At 35.9% G+C, this 27,446-nt stretch overlaps 1 protein-coding gene across 2 annotated transcripts in view; it reads right to left on the bottom strand.

Moving 5' to 3' along the window:
- Positions 1-2,217: 2,217 nt before the first annotated feature.
- Positions 2,218-27,446, bottom strand: part of SGCZ (sarcoglycan zeta) — a 489,220-nt gene continuing 463,991 nt past the window's right edge. For both annotated transcript variants that reach the window (XM_075420147.1, XM_075420148.1), the window contains 2 exons: positions 13,676-13,799; positions 2,218-2,528 (listed from right to left, as the gene is read on the bottom strand). In XM_075420147.1, the coding sequence (XP_075276262.1) occupies positions 2,310-2,528; positions 13,676-13,799 (343 nt within the window). In that variant the 3' untranslated portion in view covers positions 2,218-2,309. The remainder of the gene's footprint in view (positions 2,529-13,675; positions 13,800-27,446) is intronic.

Genomic DNA, 27,446 nt, shown 5'->3' with positions numbered 1-27,446 from the left:
AATCACATAAGGTAAAGAGCAAACAAATAAGAAGTTATTGATGGAAACTTAATGACAAAGTATCTGCAAGCCATCTCGTGGGTTTCTTTGAGGAGAAAAAAAAAAATCTTAGTCTACTTGTGTGCAGTTTTTAAGAAGCTACAATTTAATTCACCAAATAGATTAGTCACTATTTCCTCCTGAAATACCATTTATCCACATGACTTTCACACTACATTTCTATTACTTGTGTGCATAAGAAATATATGTCTATCTCCCTACAGTTTTTAGGGTATATTTTATGGCTATACTTTCTAATGTTTTATTATCACCTTCTTTGTCTTTGTATCTCTTTCTGTCCCTCTTACTAAAAATCCTCGGGCTTTTAATATATTTTCTTGCAGTATTTTCTAACACATTTTCTTTGCAGATGAAAGAATAAAGTTCTCAAAGAAATAACAAATCAGCTGTTAAGAGCTTTCTTTTGGAGAGATAAAATAACATATGTGAAATATTCATTTAACTGGTAGAAACAGCAAATACAGAATTCTTGCTATGGGGTGAAATTCACATCTCTGAAGAAGGCCAACGGAAAGGCAAGCAACAATCAAGTTGTAGACACACCTTGTGCTGGTCTTCTGCACAGGAGTGAATTTCACCTGTACTGAAAACAAAATTAACCTTATTAGGTGGTAATAAAATACAAAGGCAACCACAGTATTAATTCACTCAATTTTTTTTCTAGAAGCAAAAAAAATTGTGTAGAAATACCCACCTTGCACTCTCTGCCCTGACTTCAGAGGTACCTTGCAAAAGCCATCATTGCATTGGTGGTCTTACATTCAGAAGCCTCTAATGCTACATGGTAGGTGATGTAATTTAAAGGATAGAATTAAAAAGCACACTTACCTCAAGTAATCAAGCCATCTTCCACAATAGGAAATATTTTTATACTGTTATACATTCCTGGGTTCTGCAAGTTTCAAGATACTCTTGTTAATCAATGTTGTGATAATTTACTAGCAGCATACCAAAGCATTTTTTGTAAGATGTTAACTACCAACCAAGCCAAACACGTATAAACATTGACAAAAGAAAGAAACCCCACATCAAACTTGTCAAAAAAGAAAGTCAGCAGTGAGATCTGAGTGCAAATGGGGCTGCATAATTTAAACACAGACCTGATAAAGTTGATATAATATCAATGTAATTTTTAATACCGAATGTCCTTTAATATGTCTTTATATCTATATTACTTTGAAAACCTTAGCAACTGATAGTGAACAAAAGAGAATAATAAATGTGAGTGTCATAGCAGTTGTTAGTGCATTGCTTCTCAGCATTACACGTTACATTAGTACTAACTTTTGTACTGTGTTCAAACGGCAGCAGTTAGACACAGCTGGAAAATGGACAAGATGTACCTTCAAAGATTTTCCCTTGGTTTTGCATTTGCCAATTCTAAATACCTTGTGAAGAGCAATACACTGATCAACAAACACATAATCAGTATTTCCCTCTTTACTCTGTTCTTCTTTTCCAGAAACTGTGTGTCCTACTTAAAGCAATCGCTTCACATGCAGTAGTCACGAAAATACTACGTAAGGCCATTCAGATCTGACAAACGTGAGCAGATGTCTTTTTAACTCTGAAAGGTAATATTGCTGAGCACTTCCAAAATTTACCTAGTGTACAAAACCCTAGACTTAGTAGACAAAGAGTAATAACACATTTTTAAAGAAACCAAACTCAGGGAAGGATTCTGTCTCTTTATGTGTTAAAAACCATTTACTGAATTTAATTGTTTAGTAAAGCAAGCATCACACAATGCTTCAAAATTTTAAAATTCAGGGATAAAAGTTTACATCCAAAAAGATGAGTGGAAAATTGTGCTTTCAGACAGTAAAGTTATTTATCATACAGGGGGAACCAATTCATCTCACCATCAGATTCTGGGAAAATTTGTTTATGTACTGTATATATATATGTGCAGTTCATCTCCAGGTCCTGCAAAAACCTAAAACTATGTGCTTCACTTCATGTAGCAAAGGCACCTGTGTTATTCTCCCTTTTGGACAAAAGGTGATATTATGTTCCAGGTTTCCTGACGAAGAATACATTGATCTCTGAATATCTCACTCCCATCTCTACGTTGAGTGGCAACACAAACCACAAGAGAAGGAAGCGCCGTATTCCTGCTTACACTGGAAGAAGTTGCTCTGCAGGCCGTTTGAAGAGTCGAACTTGTCACGAGGGAAACCGAGCAGAACTGTGAAGCAGAGGGATAGTAATAAAAGGCTATTCTGGTGTGAGGGTCTGTTGGAGTCGTTCTAGCTCCACAAGCAGATGTTGCTACTGGATTGACACGTGGAGCTCGCTCCGGCTGGGGACAGGTAAAGTTTACCATTGGGACAGACGCAGAGCTCATAGATAGTCTGGCGAGGAGCTGAAGAGCTGGGTGAGGAGGAGGAGGAAAAGGAGGAAGAGGAGGAGGAAAAGGAACCCACTGGTAGATTTCCCAGGCGAATTGTATCTGCGTTTAAAAATATCTACAAGAGGGAGGAAAAAGAAAAAAGAGTAAGCAAGCTTCTCTCAGCATCACAGCATCTTTTAAAGGTAGTCATGAGCTTTTTAGAAATATATTAAAAAATTTAGAAATATTCTACTAGAAGTATTAGAAAGATTATTAGAAATATTAGAAATTTATATTAGAAAGATTATTAGTAGTAATCAAAACGCTGTTAACATTTCTTGGTTTTCAACTCTGTGTAGCTATATACCTATTAACACTCATTACTACAGTATATGCAAATACTTCATCCAACATGTTTATTCAGATACATGCAGCGTCTTACAAAAACATTTTGACAACATTCTTGAATAGGTTAAATTTTCACTTGTACATTTTATGATTAAAATTTATTCATTCATGGCAGTACCATATCCTTTCTCTGGAATAATTTGTATTTTAATAAGTGTGAAGTGTTATTAAAACACATTCCCCAGCGTGTTCCTGTAAGCAGCTGGAAATATGTGCTGAACTGTGCTAAATTGTAGGGGCTTAACAATAGCTACATCCAGAGAATAATTAAATAAGGGTACAGAGTCATACGTGCAAAACAATACCTAATGGTTTATTTGACCCAAATCAAGAGAAGAAAAGATATCAGGTTAAAGTCTTATTAAGAAGGTCATCAGGCTATTCCCATTTGTTTCTGAATACTGAAAATGATTAAATAATATTTTTTTTAATCTCCTTCCATTGGAAATAACATGAGTCAGTATGAAACTGTAAATGCCAATAATGTTCATGAATCTGTATTGAGTTCTGCAATATTTACACTTATGTTACATTTCCAGGGTGATGAATAAACAATATCATGAAATTAGGTAACTAAAGCAGGAAAAACCCGTGTCTCCCCCTGGCACAGACAGACGCTTTTCCATCCATTTCGAGTTTATTTTTTACTAATGGAAGGAGTAAATTAGAGCCAAAGTAAGATCCATCATTAGCTCAGGTACAGACTATGAACTTCTAGAAGACAGCTAACAAATCAAAATGACTCTAAGCCCTGCAGATAACGGTACCAAGCTTAGGAAAAGGTGAGTGCCTTAACTACTTGCTAGTGTTTTTCATAAGGTGTTGAAAATGAGCAAAGCTAACTTGACACAATTATACCAGCACTTTGGCAGTACATGCGAAGAACTTGGGGAGATATGACATATATCGCTTTTCTTTTACAGGAGACAGGTATTATTTTGTGACAAAATTAGTAGTACATGGCACAAAAGCAGAGCAGAAGAATCATACAATCATAGGATGGGTTGGGTTGGAAGGGACCTTAAAGATCATCTGGTTCCAACCCCCCTGCCATGAGCAGGGACATCTTCCACCAGGCCAGGTTGCTCAGAGCTCCATCCAACCTGGCCCTGAACACTGCCAGGGAGGGGGCAGCCACAGCTTTTCTGGGCAAACTACTACTAAGCGCCTCTAAGAGAAGTGAAGGAGAGCAGACTGGGAAAAATTTGAGGAGAGAAGGCTGGATAAAATCCAGTACAAGGACTGATGCACAGTCATGTTACCTTTCACAGCAGAAGGGTTGCAAATGACTGGGGTCATCAAAGAAAACACAAGCTGAAATTAGCCCCAAACAATATAACCCCCACACACTCCTTGCGAGCTCTCCAGCTTCCAGAGTAAGACACTGTCAAAGTTGGGAATTGACACTAACAGGGACGGAAAGAGAGAATCTCAGAGGCACAGGCGATAACCGCATGGCACGATGCCTGGTTTAATTCACATCCCGACTGACAGAAGAATCGATTACAGATCTGAAACGCAGCAAGTTATTATCTTTGTGCTGTAATTTATATGACAAAGGAATGATGTATTTACATACATGTATACGCACTGCTGCTTTAAAAGCCCAGCATCATAGATTTGAAATAATTAGGAGTCAAAGCCTCTGCAGAAATAATGCAGACAGAACAAATGTGGATGGTGTTGTGAACAACTTAATAATGTTATAAAATTACAACTGCAAAAAAAGATTACACATGTAAAAACATTTAACTCAGGCGGGAATAAATGTGAAAGTAACGATAGCAAGCTTAATAAGAAAACAAAATAATGGGGGTAAAAAAGACTGATAGCAAACTAGAAGCTCAGAATTGGTAAAATGTAGTAAGGAAACAAAGGACATAATTGTCAGTAAGCGGAGTGACGAATAATAAAAAGTTCTCTTTTGCTTCTCGTATCTGGAATAGAAGAAACATTAACAAGTCCACTATTAATGGAGCAAAGGTGGAGTTATCCATAGTACTGTGTAAAAATCCAGTAACATTCAAGAATGTAAGCTCTATGTAAGTATAATTGTATCTTTTATACTAAATAGTGCTCAACATAGTTCTGTACTTGGAGGAAAATCAAGTATTGTTGTCAGAACATGACTGTGATAAAATGCTTTCAATTTCAACAGTAACTCGACAGGATATTAAACAGAAGCCAGCAATGTCATATACTTCTAATCAGCAGCTCTTGATAAGTTCTAACAAATAGATCTCAAAAAAATATCTGAGTAGCCTTTTGGACTTTAAATACTGATTTTCAGTAAGGCCTAATATACTTGGAATATCAAAGAAGATTAAAAAAGACTATTTATATGCTTTTGTTTAAAAAAATCGAAGCAGGAGATATTAGAATATTCTATATGTGACAACAAAAGGCACTTTGGTGTAGAACACGTATGTAAGAAAATAGAAAAACAAAACAAGATTAGCTATTTGTGCTTTTGACAGAGCACATGACTGGCTATTTTAACAGTTTAGCTGCAGTGGTAATGGGGAAAGATCATGAGAAATCCGTAAATCAAAATTAAATGGGTTCTAAAAGTTATGCCTTGATTCAAACAAGAATTCACACAGAAAAAAATCTGAGGGCATAAGTGTCAGACATTAGGCTACATTACAATCTCTTGTACTTTATTACCTTTTATTCTATGAGCTCAGTATTTTTATGTGTTTGTTTACATCAGGACAGCTATGCTTCTGCAGCTCCTCTTTGGAGATGCTCGGAATGGTACTGCTCTAAGACTTTAATCCAGCAGACCTTCCTCCTGTGTGCATTGCAATACAACGTAGCTTGGTTATTTTGCTCATTAAATTAAATTACCTTTTTGAGCATAGGTGCGCATGCTTTTCCACTGGTGCTTACAAATTTCACACTGAGATGTGGATTGGTCCAGATTTTTCTGGTGTTATAACCTTGAGTGGTAGCTCTCGGGTCCTGTCCCAGCAGGCATCCCAGAACATCTGGTGAGCGAAGTGGATACTGGGGTACCATGTCTGAGAAGAACTGAAGTGGCTTCTTGTGAGGGTGTATCTGCTGTGGTGAATCTCACAAGCTCTATGCCTTTACAGAAAGCTGGGAAGGCTGTGCAAATTAAATGGACTTCTATAGCTAATCACTGGGGAAGCCTGAGATGAAGACGATTAATAAACATGGCTTAAAGCCAGCACTAAAATCTATTCGGTACATAGGCTGTCAAGGTCAGAAATAAAAGACTAAATTTAAAGATGCAACGTTGCTATCATTAGTTAATCAGGGGTCCAAATACATCATCATAGTAACGCAGTATGTAAGGAATTTCAGAGGAACACAGTCCATGTTCGAGGACATGTCCTCTCCCCTCCTATTGTCTCCTAAGATCTGAGATTCATGACTGAAAATTTCTCCAACATCAGTAAAACTTAAACCACTTACTGTTTTATGCCTGATGTTATGAGGTGTTTAAAGAGAACGAAAGAAGTGGCAAGACAAAAAACAGTATCGTGTTCCCAGGAAACACTGTTGCTAGATGACAGTAGTTAATGGAAGTGCCTGTATACAGGATCTTGCTCTAATCTCTTGTGCTGTGAAAGTTAGGAGATCAGTAATTTCATACTTCACATGCATCAAAGCCACACAAGCCAGTCACGCTCTTACTGAGCCTCGCACCCTTGAGCAGACAAATAGGCCAGGATAAAACCAAGACTTTTATCTATTCTTGAAACCTTGCAGGAGAGTGCCTGAGAGATTAAGGAATGGGACAGGCAGTGGCTAGTCAGAGAAAGGCTATTTCATGTCAGAGAGCAGAGCACTGAGCAGCATCCTTCCCTCTAAACACTTAACTTTCAGAAATCCTAGATCGCAGCTTTGTCTTCTTCATATTAGTCCCGAGAAAAACACATTAGCCTTAGAACTTTTAAAAGTAGACCTGATTTCTAACTGTTTAAAAGAGGAAACTGAATCAGCCTGTAAGGTGTGTGATAGGAATGGAAAAATTGCACTCTTTTTACAGATGTTTTTTGCTAATAGAGATCTGCAAGTCATCTGCTTATCAGACAGTGTCGTTAATCTGAACAGTGAGACGGAAAAGAAGAGGAAGGCAAGCCAGAAAATATGGATCTACAAATCAAAGAAATAAATTGAGGGATAGAACTTATGTGGGCAAGATGTAGGCATGAGGTAAAGAGGCAAATATTCCTACAAGCCATTTCATATAGAGATATAAGTCTTCCATCTATAAATGTTCTCGTGGGTTCTTGACTAATTTCTCTCAAGAGAAGAGATGACAGGCTAAATTGATAAAGACAAATGAAAGATTTTGGATTTACAAATATAGAAGAATTTTCTGTCTTCAAGTACAGTTTGATTAGACAGGTAATTCTACAGAGCTGCAAAAGTATACTTTAGGTCATGTGGGTAAGAGGTGTCAAGAAACTGGAGGAAATGTGGAAAAAAAGATGGGAAGCTGAAAGGTTGGTGTTCGTTAACCAGTATGAGGAGACAGTGTAATGACATCTCACGAAATAAATCTTTCGGATTCCCTTAGGCTCTTCAGAATTAATCTGAATTATAACAATGCAAGATTTTATCTAGTCTTTTTTGCTCTTCTGTCTTGCAATCAGAAGTACACATATAACTACGATTATATAGATTGGGTCATTAGACTCAACTGTATGATTTTCATATGCCGTTATATTTTCACATTCAAGGTGAAGATGAACTACAGGCTAAATTGCAGTACATGTTCACCTGGACCATTTGTTCCAACACTTATCTGTGTTTTTGACATCTGTTTTAAAACCATGTGCCTAAACTAGCTTTCATTAAATGTGAAAGATAGTTCTGAGAAAAAAAAATCACAATGAAAAATTCAGATATTAACTTGATAGCATACATACTATAAAATCTAAACATATGCCAGTATAATATCTGGAACCATATCTGTCATAATGATTAATGGTATTGAGGAACACTTAAACAATGAAATGAATGTGATGACTGGGATGAAACTGAATATACTAAATAGTCAGAGAATACCAAAAGATCCAGTACAGCCTCTGTATTGAAAATGTATTCTCTACAGGAGTAGGACCAATTGATCACAAGAGAAATGAGATCTTTAGGTCAAAGTGTGCTCTTGCATGGTGAGTGTTCTCTTTTTAAAGATTATACCGGCTACACCTGGACAGAGTCACCAGGGCAAGCTCCCATTTCCCACTCCAAGTTATGCCTGGAACTACTGACAACTGAAAGCGATTTGAAAACCAGTACACATACATATATGTGTATATATATATGTAAAATATAGCACCGTACCTTAGTGAAGTGTACTGCTTGAATGGAAGAATTTATGTTTTGACTCTTCAATACTGAAGTGATGTTTATGCGAGTCGTGGTTGATTTTAAGTACACGTTTTTGTAAATTCATGTTAAATAAACACAAGCATATATTGTAACTTCTGAGTTATAACCCCAGTCTAATTTATATGGGTGGCTATTGAAGCAAAACTTTTCTGGCGTATTTAATTTTTCTATTACGGAAATAATTTTCAGGGAGGATTAAATGAGGTCACTGTGAATGCTGACCAGTAGAAGGTTACAAGCTGCAGTGCTTATGGAGTGCCAATGGTAGTCTTATACACACCAATTCCCAGCATCAAATTCTACATTATATTAGAAGGCTTTGCAAGTTCATTCAATCAGAGGACAGATACGACTTCTTTGTGATTTACCCAGCTCAGAAAGGGAAATATATTAGTAATATTTGTGTTTAGTCTACGGAGTACAAAATCTTATTAATTAATTACCATTCAAATGAAAACTAGATTAAAATGTGATATTAATGGAAAAAAGTTTTATTTATATATTAAATTATTCTTTGTCACTTCTTTTTCTCTTTCTAATAAAATGGCTTATGGTCTTGGTCTTCAGAATTTGCCTGTGAAAAGACAGTTCAAAGATGGGTGATGTCAATTAAAACATTTTGCTTTTGTAGTTTGGGAACAGTGTATTTTTGTTGTAGACTTTGACATAAAAGTGGTTTTCACTATAAATTATCTTACAAAACTGTTTTAACCTGAAAATAAAATCTTTTGTTTAAAAATAACATGGTTTGAATAATTTTAAATATGTGTCAAAACATCTTAATAGAATTCTTGAAACCAATAATTAAAAGAGTACAGAAAAATTTCCCTTCGTTTCCAGTAATCTCTTTCCTCCCAGACAACAGTGACAAGTCAACTCGTTAATACCATGAAAAAGGGCTTTGAAAACAAAATGCAGCACACTATTGTTAGACAATTTATGGTGAAATAACAGTGGATCTTTGAACTCTAGAGCCTGCCATTGCTTAGTTTTTGTTGAACTCACTTAATCCGTGTCAAACATTTACATTTTTTTTTGCAAACTGTTAATCTCAGACAAACATAACTTGGCTGAATTGAACTAATCTAGGAAATGTTGTTGCCTTTCATCAGCCATTCCTTTGTAGTCATGACAAGCAGCTTGCAGAACAAGGTAAATCCATTTCAGTGTATTTAGATAATTAAAAAAAAAATCCTTTCTTGTTTCTGTTTCAGAACATAAAAACCATCCACTAAACCCCCACCAAAAAAAACACCAAAACCGAAGCTTTAAAATGGTGCTGTTTGTTGGGCTTACAAGTGAAGATTACTCCAGTTTCATTAAGTATTAAGCGCTGTGTTAAATACCTCCTCTGGATTTAGGGAGAGGACTGGATAGGATTGTATATCGAATATTGGTACTATCTGCATTTGTTAGCCTCTACCAAAAATCTTGGGTGTATGTTTCATAACCTGGGTTGTGCTAGAATGGTTCATACAAACTTGGCCTCTTGCCTACTACACTGATTTTGAGTAAACTTTGTCTGTTAGAGTATTGCTCATTTTTAATGTGACAGCTATAAGCATCACCAAGGGATCAGCTTCACTATGCCACAAACAACCAAATATAGCCTACAAACGATGTCATGAAACAGTGTAATTTGACAAGGAAATACAAGAGCATAAAGACATAAACAGGAAAAAGGTCACAGAAATGGAGACAAAAATGAATGTTTGTAAAAATGAGAAGGCTCTGTGCATCTTCCTGCTTTTATTTTCTTGGTCTTTGATAATCAACAGGATGCAAAGAAAATGCAGAGCCTCGCTTACACAGAAGCTTCTTGCAAAAAAAACATAGCAGCTGTACGAGCCTCATCAGAGCCGAGGCTAGTTAGCAGCCTTCTCCTTCAAAGGGTGACGTGTTGTCAAAACCATTAGAATTAGCTATTAGACCAATGGGCAGACAATATCAAATAATACTTTAAGCATTTTACCATTATATGATAATGCGTTTCAGGTTCAATTCTAACATATTTTCATGCCCAGCAATATCTAGTATCTACAGAATTCAGAACTGATCTCTGCTTTTGCATTGTGTTTATACGCGAAAGAAGCAGTAGTCATCTGGCAGTCGTTGTGCTGAATTTCCAGGCAAGAAATGCTTTTTTGTCTTCCTGTGCGAACCAATAGATTCAGCCAGACCCTGGAGCTTCACGTTTCATTTTCCTTGTAACTGATTGCTGCTTTAAACCATTGGTTAGGGTTTATTTACAGAATAATGCACAGTTCACAACCAAATGCCAAGCTATAATTGAATCAAAGGATTCTGCTGATGCCTCGACTCACAAGGGTGCAGCTCAAGAGCTTTATGCGGGGCAGCAGAATCTGAGTCTAAATTACAGCCCCTAGTATTCAGTCTGGGATCATGCATTATAATGCGTAATAGGGCTAAAAAGATTATTATAATACTGCAGTAAATAAAAAGAAAATGTATCAAACAGCAGAATTCAGAACACTTGCTGAGACTTTCTGTTTATGATGTGGGAGGCTAGAGATTATACTGCATGAGAAATAGGGCTAGAGGAAAAGTATTTCATAAACATTTATGTTCTTAAAAAATATTCTGAAGTTATAGTTAAATAAATGGAAATAACATGTTTCATAGTTTAATCCACAGTAAATTCTTAATGTTCTCCTACATGGCTATAACTGGTTAATTCCAGACGCCACTCAGCTATTTTCTGGCATAAAAGTGCAATAATTATGATATAGATGGAAAATATAAATTCACATATTTTTGATGATTTTTTCAATAAGCTTACAAACATTAAAAAGTGAAATTTAGTTAACCAGTGTGAGAATAATATAAAAAAAAAGTATTTTATCTACTACAAGAAATACCACAAAAATTGTTCACAGATCCAATTCACAAAGAGAACACCTTTTTAATCGTGAAAGAAACCTGACTGATAAAGAACATATTTTTAGGTGAAAGATTATTTTTTACATAGATACTTTGTTTTGTTTAGAATGTGTTTTCTTAAAAATGGGTAATGATAAACCCTTTACACCTCTTTCCATACTGTCTGCTAATGTGTGGTATATCTCTTGGGCTGTAAGCAAGGACACCAATCAATATTTTCTTAAGTAGACGTTTTATCCATCAGATGTTTAGCCTTGTTCCTCACACCAGGCTGTAACTAGTCCAGCAATTCCCTAATGAGGCTGCGATAACTTGCACAGCGGTGATGCTGTGGAAGCTCATTGTACGCCTTCCAATGTATTTCTGCTTTTTCCTCTGACCTGCTCCAGTGTAAGAGATAAAATAGCAGACGACAAAGGCATTGGTCTGACCACAGGACGGCATTTCTCTGTGGATTTAGGGTACAGTTCTTTATAGATCTTACTGGAATTGCAACTATTGAAGAGATAATTTGACTTTTTGAACTTTGTTGGATGCATGTTGACAGAACAGTTCCTTGGGAAAAGGTGGGGAAAGGTTGCTAGTCTGTCTTCTGATACTATCAATGTAACATCTACTTGGGCAATCACAGTTGTGCAAAATCTTGCTTAGCATGTAGAGGAATATAACTATTTTTAATATGAAGTTCAGCAAAGTCTGCTTTACACTGGCATTTTTTTCTCACACAGCATTGAATACTGAAATGAATTCCAGTTCTGAATAATATATGATATAGTCATTACAGCTTTTCTGGGATTCCCATTCTCAAAGTTCAGCCGAGGTCATAGGACATTATTTCCTAAACTACCTTCTCCATAAGTTGTAATAAATACTTCAGAAAAATTAGAAGTCGTGCAATAAACTCACAGTGTTGACATAGGCAGAAATACCTGATGAATCCCTAGACTAAATATTTGTAAAAAGCACCACAGAGACGCACGATATTAAACCAAGATATTACAGATACAATCACTGCTTCAAGGATCAGGGGGGACTGAGGAAAGGTAACAGTCTTTCTGTCTTATTTTTTCTTTTTCGTTTTCATTTGAGTATTGCTTTTTCTCTCTGGCAATATCATTAAGGGAAAGGACAAAGAAAAAAGTTCTAAGTTAAAAAATTTACGTTAATAAATGTAGGAAACATATTGGATTGCGTCAGGGATGGATTTATGGAGGGGAAGCAGGAAAGGTTGCCGGAAGTTGTAGCCCCTGCAATAAAAATACTCAGAAAGCATAAGGGTAAGGGAGGATAATATTTACTATTAAAAGAGGATTGGATTGCCCTTACTGCTATCTCAGCAAAGTTAGGAAATAGTAACAAAGACTTCATATTTAGAGAGGTGATAAGTAAAGATCAGGGGTTGTGGGAAGAGCTGGCTTTCGGAGACACTCAGAAATAAGATGGGGCATGTGGCACATAAATATTTCAGGCTCTGAATTAGGAAACTATTGAGCTTTAATTACACAGGACAGGTACTTGCATCAATAGAAAAATGCTACTTCGGTGCAGTATGTTGGTCAAAAATGTTCCTGTATGCACTGTAATGCAAAGAGTGTGCATTGCAGGGGATTATCTGCTACAGATGTGAATGCTGGTTTTGTTTGTTGCTGCTTATTTGGATAGTTCATAAAGTATTTGTAAATATTTGGTAGAAAATGGAAAATACAAACACAAAAGGCAAATAATTTCTAAAGAGCTCCATTGCTAATTAGATATTTATATTCACAAGAATATTTTCCAAAAATGCTGTAACGTGGCAAGACCCACTGAGAAAAATTTGAAAATCTATCCATTTCTTCAATGTGTCTAATAGGAATATGAGAGCCTTTGATACCCTTGCACAAGTTTTTTTCAATGTTGTATCATTTTAAGGATAGAAGATGAAAGGACTCTCATGTCAGTAATCTTTCATGCATTTCTACAATAAATGGATGGTCAACCAAACCAGTGACCCAATTTAAAAGCATTTGTGTGAGTTTGCACAGGTTTACATGTGAAGAATCTATACCACAATCTCTTTATGTCGAGCTGATCACTGAAACACAGTATATATGAAACAGTACAGTGAACACACCATTGAAGCACTCCGTCTTTCTTGCAGAGGTAGCAATAATTCAAGGAAATAAACCACATGTAGAGCAAATTAGTTAAAATTCTTCATCACAATTTAATGAAATATTAATCCAAATTAATCCAAACTTCTCTTTCTTAGTTTGTCAGATTCATCCAAAGTAATTTTTTACCACTATCACTTAGCTGTCCCTGTCCCATGGATATGCTGAAGGACTGGGTAGCTTTTTCCTTGACTCTCCCATGAAAAATAATTATTATCTATATTCATTTAACTAACATCTTTTTCAGTGTGAATGAAACTTAGTGATTCAAATATTTGCAAGAAGCAAATAAGCATTAATAATCGAGCAAGCTAAACCAAAATTACTTTGACATGGGCAAACACAGAACACTTCTTGTGATGTTTACCTTGCTGCTGAATAAACCATCCCCACAGTGTTTGCGTTAATGCTGGGCATAGCTGTAGAACATTGCTCTACCAGCTGAACTTACCTCCCCTTCTGTGGACTGTAAGTGCAGTTCTTTCCTGCAGGTAGCCTTTAAGTCTCCCGCAGCTGCGTTGACTTGCACTCCCCTGGGTGCTTCCATCACCAAAGATCTAGTAGGAGATTCAAGTCTGAAAGACAAAACCAACCGCTGAGAAAAAATCTACTGAAAAAAAATCGACAGTGCCACCCAGCGCCAAATTTCACAATGCATGTAGGTACAAACATATTTTGAAAGATAAAGAAGTAAAAATTACTTATACACATGCTTCTCTCGCTATTGTCTATGGCCTGGAGAAAGAAAAAGTATTTAAAAGTATTTAAAAAAATATTTAAAATTCTTTTTACAAAGTGTTTAAATCAATTTCTATTTAAGACAGCATTTAAGCCTATACTGATATAAGCCTGTCTGCTTAGTGATGCTTTCTGGCATTAGTACCTCATCTACCACAATGCATGTAGGTACAAACATATTTTGAAAGGTAAAGAAGTAAAAATTACTTATACACGTGATTGTCTCACTGTTCTCTATGGCTCGGAGAAAGAAAAATTATTTAAAAGCATTTTTAAAAAGTAAGTAAAATTGTTTTTAAATAAGTGTTTAAACCAATTTCTATTTAAGACAACATTTAAGCCTATGCTGATATAAGCTTGTCTGCTTAGTGATGCTTTCTGGCACTAGTACCTAATTTACTTGACTGTACTAATACTGAAATATAGGTGCATAAGATTCCACACATCTTTGCAAGTGCTTCTGTAGTGACAGGTGACAGTCATCACATAACTAAACTGACATTACTGGCATTACATAACTAAAGTCAGCTTAGTGACCGATGACATACGTTCATCTAAATAATAAAGAAAACAAAACAGTTAAAAAGTTTTAAATAATGATGTAAAACTGATTAGAATGACTTGGCCTTCATAGGCTCATTTGTATTTCAGGTAGGTGTAGCAGCATTATGTATGAAGATGAGAGTAAAAGAAATTCTGTTATGTCTCTATTATTGTGGCTTTTTGCATGATATTTTTCTGTTCTGCAAAATACTCATTATGCTCTTTAACCCTGTTATAACACAGTTAAGGCACATATCCCTGGGCTTTGGTAGCCTTCCTCCAAGCAGCTATTGTTCTACTCCTGTCAGTCTTTCCATTTTTTTTTTCTCTATGCTCAAGATTCTCTGTCAACCTTAGTGCAGAACCAAGACACTCTCTCAGCTATGTTGTCTCTCAGTACTGTACAGGTTTCTCTTGACAGGGAAGTACTAATGCAAGGATTTTTGTAGCAGTTGTGCTAACACACTGAATAGGAAAGCTGACCGGATAAAAACTGTATTGAACTAGGAAACCAAAATTTGGATTCCGGTTGTGTTCAGCTGTAGATTTATTGCATAGCCCCATTAAGAACAAGACAAATATTTTAATCTATTTACATTCCAATATAATGACAGAACACAGTTCCTCTTTACCTGAACACAAGCTTTTTGTAAGATGATATATATTAACGATGGAAATGTCTAGAATGAGTAGCTTGAGGAAAACATTGTATTTTCCTCTACCACAAATTGTATTTTGAGTGCTATGTCACATCCATCCAAAAATATAATGAGGTACTAGACGTATAAAGAAAAGAAGAGTTTGACAAAGAATTTGCTACAGAAAAGCCAAATGAAAGATCTATTAAACAATGGAACAAGAGGATTTCTTTGTATTTCAACTATTGAATTTTTTAAGTGTACAAGATAGTGATGGATTATCATTTTGAAACCAAAATGCCACATTTGCATGCAAAGTAAGGCACTGAGGAGGTGTCTGTAAAATATTTGTTTGTTGCATGTCACTGACACTCAATAGCGAAAGTTAGAAATAAAAGAAAAAAGGAAAGAAAGTATATGGCAACACAGAATGAATCTATTGAAAGCGGGTGTCCAGACAGAGGAAAAGACTGTTTGTAGCGATATAAAAAAAAGGATACATGGGATACATGTAGATAGGAGCAGTAGAAAAATCTGTATTTCTGTTAGTGCTAAGCCATTTTCTTTCATTTTTTTGACACTTTATAGGGAGAAGTTAATACAAGGTTCTGCAGTTCTTTGTACCCGGGAAGAATCTGAATATCATGAATTATTTAATCACATACATCAGTGTTTTTCAGGTGATGGTTTGTGAACTTCTGATGTCTCTAAGACAGCAGAAAAAGAGCTTCCAAAACCTTTTAGAAAGCATATAAACTATAAAGTTTAGGTTATTGAAAGTACTCAGTTGCTTAATGAGGTTTTATCTTGAATTTGAAAGGAAACTGAATTGTATAAATGTTAAATGATTGGATACTTCCATTTCATATTTTTCAGCAGCATATTTTTGCAATTTATAACCTACTATCCAGGAATATTAATATTTCCTAGTAGTTTCAGATGCCATTTCATAAACTTGAAGACAAAAGTGCTCTTAACTACTTTTATTGCATTAAATTGATGGGTACTAGCAAAGTCACAAATATTTCTGATTTCATAACATCAAAACCACTCCCAGACCTGACTGAATTTTTTCAGCAGGTTGACAATAAAAATCTGTTTAGGAATATCTTTCAAGAAATTACAATTTTTTTGAAGAATGATTTTTTTTTTTCAAAAATACATGACAGTGCATAGCTCAGAGTTGTTTTGTCTAGTTTCATCATTATTTTTCATCAACTACATTAATGTAAATGACTTCCAGTTTATCTAAAATGAAGACATTTTATCTAAAATGAAGACATTTGGGCAATTAATTTCTGTATTTCAGAAGAAGTTGTTAATATCAACCTTCTTTTTTAGGAGTTTCCTGAAATGAAGTGCTAGAAATGTCAATGAATGGCTGATGATCAACAGAGCAGTTTTTAAAGCACCAGTCATCTATTAGTAAAATTGAATGCCTAAATCCATTTTTCAGTTACTAATTTGCTTTTCTTGTTATTATTCTCTGGATGATCTACATCTGAAAAGTGACTTAGCTGTGCAATCTGCGGCACGCTACTGGAAATGCAAAAGTCTATACACATAGAGTATTTCCTCAATGTTTTGAGACAAATTACTTTTTGATATGCAGCTGCTTTATATTTTTTCTTTGTCGTATTTCTGAAAGTTTTGATTTCTGTTATAAACTTCCTGTAACACTCTACATTTTAATATTCATCCCTCCAAGGAAAAGTGCATGATGACAACAGCATATCAAGAATTTTCTTGCCTTTGAGATTTACCGATGGCCTGTCACAGTGGCACTTATGTCTGTGAGTGAATCCTATTCATACAATTTAATTTTTCCTTTCCCAAACAATAGAAAGCTATGATGAAGAAGGTAACTACTGCTGTTATTCGACAGAAACTACAACACTGTGGGAAAGACAAAGAGGCTTTTAAAAAGAGGTTTTTAGATTAACATAATATGTCAATTCACTATGTGCAATGCAGACAGATCATCTAGCCAGAGCAGAGTAGGGTAGTTTTCTTTTTAATTATCAATGGTTAATTTGCGAAAAAGATAAATTTCAGAGGTTCAAAGCTATATGAGATTGAGCTGAATTCATTAAAGAATTATTGCTAAAAAAGGAAACTTTTCAAATATCTTGAAGAAGTTTCTTTGAGGGTATTAAAATATTTCTCATCAGAAATGCAGAAACATTTATTTTTAATTTGGTATTTTCTGTTTACAAGCTGACCTAGAATTTACTAGAGAAAAATAATTTAAAAAATGAGCCAGAAAGTTTCATTTTGGATTTTAAGAAATATTTTAGATTTACATCTTGCATATCCCTCATACTCACATGGGATATAATTTATATATGTTAATTTTTCTCTGTTGACTAGCAGAAGGTATTTCTTAAAATAGAAGGAAATAGAAGATTCCCCTGTGTAAATGTGAATAATTTATTTGCTTCATGTCTATTTAAGCAGTGGATCCAACCCACCCTACTTAGTTAAATGACTCATACGAACCTCTACCAGTTTGGAATTTGTATTCAAAACAGGGGATTAAAAAATATGCTTTCAACTAGAGATCGCACATGGAAAGTAGGTACTCATTTCTCCTTTACTGGCATCTTTATGCCTGGGAGTCAAGATATACTTCAATACTTCCAAGTATTTAACATCTGTATATGATGGTCTTGCCAACATATTTTGTTGCAGCTTTTTTCAGTTAGCACGGGAATCTTGTTACTAAAAGAAAGTTTTGCAAAAACAAAATCAATGGAAATATACACACTGACTTGGTGAACTTTTTTGTAGATTGCTATAGATAAAAGTAATTACAACATTGATCCTACTGCCTGTAGGTAAACAGGTGTGGCAGACCGGGGCTGCAGATGGGTAAGACACACAAAGAGGAGCAGGGAAGGCGAACGGATATGATATGCCAAGCCACTCTCTACCCCTCTTCCTACTTCTTCCTTGAAAACAAGTACTCCCAAACCCAAAATCCCATAGAACGCAGGGTCTTCCTCTTTCACAAGTGAAATTATTTTGTTCCAAATTAGAATTAAGAAATTTTTAAAACAATAATTTTGAAAATGTTGTTTTCCATAAAGTTCACATAATTTTAAATACATATTATTTCCATTTCTAGTATTATGTACAGAACAGCTGGCTGCCCTAATACGCAAGGAAGCTGAATTCAGGAGTCCCCCAGTGAAAGTGAGAATCCTTAAAGGAGACCGCTGAACACTGATGGTGGTAGATAAAATTCAGGTTTCCATTCAGTCCTTTTCCTGGAATTCAGGCTGCAATCTCCAGTAGTATCCATAAAGGATCACTGGGGACTTTTACAACCATGATGACAAAAATCCTGGAAGCCCTTTTTTAAGATACTGGAACTATTCAGAGGATTCTTGATTGGCTGCGTTTGACATTACAGTGGGAATTCTATGAAAATAAAACCACTGTTCATTCATTTCAACCCCATTACTTATACTACCTATGGGATTATACATGCACTTTTTAACATATATATAAAAATGACTAAAAATCTATTTTTTGTGCTTTTACATGTATCAAAATGTGCACCTCTGCAATATGCATATGAATCATTGCTAGAATAGTTATTTCTCCTGAAGCTTGTGTTATTCTGATGTTTTTAACCAAATGCTTGTATTTTCAGGATGAAATAATTATTTTTATTGAAATAGAATGGTAAATGTAAAGGCCTCATGAATCTTTAACGTTGTTCACTGGTCATCAGCTATCCTTGATCAAGAAGGAAATTCTCATACGTTCATGTGAAGCTCTCTTTGACTTATGTGGGAACCTAACCTTTAAGGGCACAATTTGGCTCACTATTTTGTGACTTCACAACATGAGTCGTAAGTAAGAGAAAGTTAAATAAAAGTTTTATGCAGTAGGTAATGGCCTAAACCAGTAAATAACAACATGACCTTTTTTCCCAATATTCTATTTTTCAACCCAGGGACAATAAACTTAAATAAAGAGGAAACTTTCTTAAATTAGGACAGTGGAATGGCATTCAGTATAGCATTTCATGTTATGTCCATGTTCTGCATGTCACTGACTTCGGCATGTGTCAGCATGCCCTTATTATAACTCCTGAAAATCTCATTAAGCCAGAAATCACCTCACTGGGCTCAAATCTGAGTTCTAATTACCCCGTATATGCCACTGGTTTCAGCTCAGTGAGTCTGCATTATCATAGCGACACTTGAAACAACTGAATATTTTAACATTATTTGACAAACATGATAAATCAGAAAAATGATTTCCCAAACACAGGGAAATAAAGGATCTCTTCTGAGAATATAAAAAAATAATATTTACTGAGGAGGAGAAGTAAGGAATAAAATGTCATTGAAGAGTTTTTCAGTGATGTCATTAAAGGACTAGAAAAAGTGAAGAAGCATCAAGGAAAGGTGAGGAGTGCGGGACAGTGCAAATGTTTAAAGCAAGAGCTTGACAAACTGAGCAGGTGATGTGAGGAAGGTTAAAGAGAACTTAATGCATGGTTGTTTCTTAAGAGTGGGGGAGGGCATAGCCAGAATAGCTAATGACAGGAAAATTATCAAAATCAGAAATAAGATTAAGCACATAATAATGCGAAAGCCTAACTGGAATCTCTGGTAGTAAAAAGTCAGACATTCTAGAATGTAAAGTCCACTAAAACTCAAACCTTTGGAAAATCAAGAAAATTAATATAAATGTATCGTTTAGAACACAAGCTTTCATTTCTTAGATAAATACCACCACATGCTTGAAAATCTAAACTTTCAGGCGGTGAGACAAAGATCTGTATACGTGACAATCCAAAATACTCCCTTGAGGAGAGGTATGGGAAAAGGATTCCTCACAGCCCTGACATCTGAGAGCTACCCTTATTCCACCCAAAACACTTCTGTTCCTGTAATATTCCTTACTTTTGTTCTGACCTGCAACCCATTCTACACATGCCCTGCCAGTCTGCTACTCATCCTTACGCAAAGCTTATTTTCTTTCCACAAACAGTTCCATTAGCTGAGATGTCTTTCAGAATATATTTTCTTAGAACAGTAATCTGTCTTGACAGCAAGAGATTGAAGCAACTTGCCCACAGATCATGCTCAAGTGGCTATCAAGAGTAAGATCTGAACATAAAGTGCCTGGGGGAGGCTGAAAAGCCGAACTGGGCTCTTTGAACAACTGGAAACTCATGAGAGCTGGTTGACATAACATCTTCTCAGTTTTGAAAACCATTAGCTTCCTGTGATTTGGAAGTGACAGTCTGGACCACCTCTAATTTTCTAATGATATTTTCCATATTGTTTCCCCAAAGGGCCTTAAGCTGATATAAATGGGTGTATTTTAGCTGAAATAAACTGCGACATGGTTTTGATCAACATCTTGATGAAACTGCATCTCAAGTGGAAAATTATTCTGCTGAAATTCCTTTGACAGGTCTGCTTCAACCTCCTCAGACTGAGCATAGCAGAGAGCTTGCAATACACTCTCCAGTGGCTTGTATTTGAACTGTATCAAAACAGACCAAGAAGAAAACAGCCCATCCATGAAAAAAAAATCAGAAAAGGTTAGGTGAGTTTACTTTCAGTCACTTTTTTAGGGCAAGCACTGTTTCAAAAAGAAATAGAGATTTTTTACCTTTTGCAATACAAAATAGAGTGGGAGACTATGAAAAAGCCAAGTAGCTTTTTTCTTTATTTTTGGCATTGAATTAGGATGAAAGGAAATGGGCTCAAGTTGAGTCAGGGGAGGTTTAGATTGAATATGAGGAAAAATTTCTTTACTGAAAGAGTGGTCAGGCACTGGAACAGGCTGCCCAGGGCAGTGGTAGAGTCCCCATCCCTGGAGGGGTTCAAAAACCGTGTAGATGTGGCACTTCGGGACATGGTTTAGCAGACATGGTGGTATTGGGTTGACAGTTGGACTTGATGATCTTAGAGGTCTTTTCCAACCTTGATGATACTACAATTCTATGATTTTATGAAATACTACCGAGGATAGAATAAAAATTGTAGAATAAGACATGTAAAATTATTCATTTTCTCTACTGCTTAGGCTACCTCTGGAGCCTATAATTAAAGATATAAACAACAGGAGCTGCTTGGTGAGCTGTAGAAATCATAGCTTTATAAATTCAGGTACTCCCTCTAACCACCCTCCGCACAACCTCCCACCTTCCGAACCTTCGTTTTCTTATACTCCACCTGTATGAGCTTCATATCCTTTGCCTGGCTCCAACATGGTGCTAGGACAAGAACCCAAACCATACCCTCTGCACCCACAGCCACAGAACTTCTAGAAACTCCATGTCCTTCGTGTACTATAACTGTGACCTGACCATGAAACAAAATACGTCAGAAGTTGAGGGTAGTCTGAAGCCATGTCTACATGAATAGGTAAACTGACAGCAGTAAATACTAATAATACTAGCTGATTTTCTTATTAAGGCATGTTAGTAACTCTAGTTAGGCACTGGTTTGTGGAATACACATACAAACTTAATGATCTTTTGCCTTTCTACCAAATAAGGATGAAACTGCTTATCTATCTGCTTCACAAATTGTCACAGAGATCAGGGGAGAGAATAGGTAGACAGCAAAATTAAGAAGCCTTGTTTTCTTGGGAAAGTGGCTCAAGAGTAGCACAGAAAATGGAGATACTCCTGAGAAGGGGAAAAGGAACAACTAGAGTGAAAAAATCTCTGGGGACAAAATTATTATAAGGAAAGACTAAGGAAATTAAATGTTGCCTAAATGAAAAAATATAAATAACCCTTCTTATTATTGCAGCAATAAGTCTCTTCACTTAAAATCATAAGAAAGACAGGAAATTAAAATATTATGGCTGTTACAGAGGCATTACTTGTCCTTGATGATGTATAGTGCAAGTTTTAGCGACTAGAAGTAGTATATAATATCACATTTAATCAGAAAAACTACAGCAAAAAGGACTATGCAGGTATGGTGGAGAAAGACTGAATTTGGTTTAGAGTCCAAAGCACTTCAGAAATGAGTTCTGGCATTGAGAATTGTTGTTCAATTGCCATTAAAATACCAGTCAAACTCTTCTACCTGGAATACCCATGAAAGTGAAATACTTGAGCAAAGCATGTGCTTTCATATCAAGTCCTAGGCTGGAACTATGTGGAACTGGAATATCTTGAACACGCAGCAGCATCTCGGGTGTGGAAGCGGCGTGACAGCCCTGGGGAGGGCTCTGATGCAACAAGCCTCCCCGAACATCTCCACCGGGGACTCCGGGTGCCTCTGCTCATCACAGTTGCTGTTAGATCTGAGTGGGCTTCACGTATGGAACGATGCCCAGCTGCTTTCACGCTAACCTGCAGCGTGTGAAGTTGCTTTGTCTTTCAATAACTCAGCACTGTGCAAATGCTTTCTACTGCTCCAAGCTTTATACGGGTTTTGAGACAGGATTCATAGGATATTATAGTTACACCCATAACCCTGTTAGCCCGAGACAGCTATGCTTGGAGCCCATCTGTGTGTTCCTGAAACCATGGCATGGCACAATCATAAAGCAAATATAAACCAGTCACTGATAATAAACACTTTTAATTGTCCTTTCTGAAAGGCTATTCCAGAACCTCCTGCATCTGACAGGCAGAACGTTGATTTCTATCTAATATTTCAACTAATATTCACCATCGTACTGTGAAGTTTTATTATATTCTTATTCTAGTGCTCAAGGTCTCCTGAATGCCAGTTCTTCCAAACCAGTGTATCTCCTTTTAGAAGAGAGTTATTAAAACCTGAAATAAGCTCAGCGCTGAAGAAACACTCCTTGCAATCTCCCTCCAGGCTAAAGGAGGATTTGAACAATACATGTCTATTACATATAACTTAAAGTTTTTTTAAAGACACTCATCTCTGTCTTGCCTTTTTATTTCTCATTAGGTATAGCTCTATATCAAATTCTATACTTAAACGGCAGACGGGAGATCTACCTATTTTCCATTTTGTAGAAGAACAGGTGTCTTATCAAGGGAAAAATATTTATTTGGATTGGCACAATCTACCCACCTTCTATCTCATTTCAATTTTTACTTATCTTCTTACTCTTAATTATTTTCATTAGTAAGCCATTCATCTAGTAAATCTTTCAAAATAATATTGAAAGCATTGTACGCTAGCAAGTTCAGACTAAGAGGTCTAACATACTGGATGACTCTTTTCACCCATTTTTTTCATCCATTTCACTGGAAATGCTACTCTTACCAACCTGTCAGTCCCACGGTATCTGCTTTCCAGTTTGAAAGCTTTATTATAAATTTTGGCTATTTGACCCTATTTTAACATTTAGTTCAGTCACAGACCAGGGAGAGAGATCACGTAGCACCCTAAATTAACCACATGAAACTCAATGAATTTTGCTTTCTGTTGTGGTAGCAACATTTTCTTTGTTCATATCCCAGTTCCCATGAGATCCTTTTCCCTTCTCCAATGTCAAATATAACAACAGTCACTAAACACTAAAGCAAACTATTCTTTCATTTTTAGAGCCATATCTTTTGTTCCTACTGCATCCTATCTGCGTAGTAATGACAACCTTTTATTACCGGCTTTCTTCTCTATTTATTTCTACGTCTTCTGCTTTTTTTTTTTTTTAATATATAAAAACATATATATACAGTTGAAAAAAGAAGTTTGGCTTTTGGCAAGTCTTCAGATTTTTACAACACCCATCTCTACTTTTGTACAAACATGTCTGTAATAAAACCCCCGTATTTTCAACAGCTACGGATAAGACAAAGCAAACAAGTTGCTGTCAATACACATGCCCCGACACTGAAATAAATATTTAAACACCAAACACAAATTCTGAAAACAGAAGGACTAAATATTTCCACTTTATTAAAAACAAATGCTGAGAAAGTAAGTAGAACCTGACATCATTAAAACAGCACAAGAAGGAAGCTGCGTTTTTTTACTCCACTACATCTTCTCTGTTTTGATGAGGTTTGGTTTGTTATTTGACTTTTGCGTAAAATAATTGCACAGAGTCCCAGTGCTTTTGTTATGCTCAGCCTGCTCACATAACTAAAAAGTTAATGCCAAAATTCTTTTCTGATACCTTCTCTGGCTCCAGGCTTTTAATGAATAGATACTTTGTGCTATTAGTAAACCACTCCTGAAATGCCACAAAAGATGACTCTTATAAGCCATCAGGCAACTCTGAGTGAAACAGACCCCTTGAGCAAGACCTGCGTGTTTTTAATTGTTATCAGAGGTAAAGTAGGATGCTACTAGCTTGGATGGTTCCTTGCTGCTTGATCAATTTTCATCTCATTACGCCCAGCATTAGCTTGCAGGATTAGCAGATAGTCAATGGTATGCGAGGCTTGACATAGAAAAAAACCTATTAAATTTGATCTTGCAGTTATCCCCAGAGAACAACAACAAAGTAATTTACCCCCTTATTAAGGAGGTTATTGAGGGCAAAGCTATCTGCATTTAACTACTGTCTGCCTCTTTTGTGCATGGATATTACCTGCTAGTGCACCATGTTTTAATGCACTATCAGCCTAAAACCAGTATTTGGGGAACTATTACACTGGCAGTTTAGTTTTCCAAACTGTGGTCCTATGAGAAAAAGTAGCAAGAGAAATATGAAGATGAAATTATTAAGATATAATTTATTTTCCTGATTCTAAGGCATGATCCTTTTATGTTGCTTATCCCAGCTAATGAAAGTCAGATTTAATTAGTTTTGGGGACTTGACATACAAGGACTTACCAGCTTTCACAAAGGACTGTAGAAAAACATCTTCTGAAAACAAAACCTCACTAGCTATTATTTGAATATCTAACAGAGGGGAAAGATGTGACCAAAGTGGTTGGACACATATGAAAGAATTCTTTTAAATCTCAAATGAATTTTCTTTTTACACAATGCATTCTTAATGGCAAATATTACAGATGTTCCTCTGTCTGAAGACCTCAAAATCTGACTACACAAGAAAGCGTGGCTGAGGTAAAGCTTACTGATGTCAAAGTAACATGAATCTGACTTTTTCTTTTTGGCTCCATGTCCAGAACAGGTTGCGCTAAAACGCCAGGACTTTGGGGGCAAATGCTATAAGCCTTACGAGTATGAAGATCTTAGTCCAAATTTTATAGTTCTGTTTCATTCACAGTAATTAAGGTGGTCAGGATTACACTCTTTAAATTCAGTAATGAGTTGTTTTACACATCCAAGGTTATGGATGATTTCCCAGCACCCTTTTTTTTGGAAAAAAAAAAAAGGGGGGGGATAATATTTAAATATATTCATGTCTTGATGTCTGAGGTTTATTAATTGACCACCAATACATATTCCAACATGAAAAATAAGGGATCATTTATATTTTAATTAAAATATAATATAAATTCTTTTATCTATCAGCCGTGTACAAAAGTATTCTCATAGCCTAATATATTTGCATTCATGCATATGGAATTTTCAAAGGGATATATATGATCTGAGTGTCTAACTGTATTTTACTGTCAGAAAATATCACACAAACCCACAATTATTTGTAGTTCTTTCAAGCTACAACATTAAAAAGTGTCTGCGGGTTACCTTCTAGAAAGGTTCATACCAAAAGCCAAGAAAGCTCTGTCCTAATAGCAGTTGTCTTAATTTTTAAAAGATTAAAATTACTTCAGAGTTTTAAAAAAGGAGTATCACTGAAGCTTAGTTAATATATTAGAGCACATGTGTACAAAAACTTGCAGAACACAATATAGACTGAATATATTAAGAATAAAATCACTTACACATAACTTAATGCTACGTGACCAGAGATCAAGAGTTTCCATTTCATCATTTTTTTAGACAAAAAGTTTGGGTTAAGTTTATTATTAATGTGCGGGCAGAAAGTCGAGGGCAAAATTCGGTAAAATTCTCACTAATTAAGTCCACCTTGGAAAAAGGAGCTGAAGGAATGGTGGAGTTGGAAAACATTAAGCAACAAAAAGCATCCTGGCAATGCATAAAGACAAAAGACAGGAGGCAAAATGAGGTGATTTTAACCCTTGTGAAATTAATCCTGAAGGTACAGGATTATCTGCTTTACCATACATTTGTACTCTATTATTCCTATTTAATTACTAGGAAGAAGTGAACTAAGCCGTGTCTCCACGTTCTTTTGAGTGGGACAAGTTCCAAGTTCTTACTCAAATTTTTGGGCCCCTGAAAAAAGAAAAGCTCGTTGTGTTTCCACTTAGATTTTTACTGAACTCCCTTTGATTAGAGAGTCGTCATTAATAAAAGCCTTTACAACTACTCTCAACAAAAGACTGACAGGAATCTTGGTCGGGGATAGGGATTTTTAAGATAGAAATCCAATGAGTAGGATCCTCTGGAAGACCCCAAACCATCACATTACCTTAAAATGTTTAGTGTAAATAATCAAACACAATCATTAACTTCTTACACCCTGCATACAACGGTCAAACCTGTCTACATGGGCAGATTTCTGCCCATGATTTCTGCAACATCGCTGCTGGGTGCTGATCCTAAACGTCTTTCCATGCATAGCAAAGGGCATTTAACATTGTCTTTCTGTAGCAATTCATTGCAAACGCTGCTGGGTGGGCAAAGGGTTAGGTATCTAATATTTAGGAGCCATAATAGAATTGAAACAAAGTCTGTACTGTCTCTCATTAGTTCTGCTGAGAGAAAAACAAGCAAGGACCTTTGATTTTCTGAGATTGTCGTATATACTTGTTAGTCATCCATATAAATTGCAGAGCAATATTTAGCAGCACGCATACATGCACTTCAAGAAAGAGCTTTCATTATAAACCCTCCTAAATCTTCTCTTTCTCAGTCTACAGATGCTTTAGTAAGATTTAGACTTGATCTTTTACTATTTACTTATTTCTCCTCTTGTGCGAATATGTACAGAAAACTTTGATTTTTTTACGTTTACCAATGTAGCCTCACTTGATAATGAATTTTTGAAAAGTGTGCGTGTAGTATTCAAAAAACCCAACAACCTGGAAACATAATTTGAAGAAAAAATCTGGGACTGTTTACTTAAACTTGACTTATATATTCTGTAATGGCTCATAAAAAAATCAAAATCTGGGTCTGATGCTGTTAAAGAGTACTGTGCTCAACTGACCTTAAAAATGCCTGACTATTCCAGCCTCTGGGGAAAGGATACTTCTCAAGAATTCTGCTACAGGAGACAAGTGATTTATAAAAAGTATTGTATTTTTACATTTTGTGTGACAGAAGTTTGAGGGGTTTTTTGACTAGTTAGAACAAATTGGAGTCTACCAATTTTTTGGACAC

The sequence above is a fragment of the Opisthocomus hoazin genome, chromosome 5, assembly GCF_030867145.1.
Source record: "Opisthocomus hoazin isolate bOpiHoa1 chromosome 5, bOpiHoa1.hap1, whole genome shotgun sequence".
Classification (NCBI taxonomy): Eukaryota; Metazoa; Chordata; class Aves; order Opisthocomiformes; family Opisthocomidae; genus Opisthocomus; species Opisthocomus hoazin.
The sequence above is the reverse complement of the archived record's forward strand: the minus strand, read 5'-3'. Positions and strand labels throughout refer to the sequence as shown.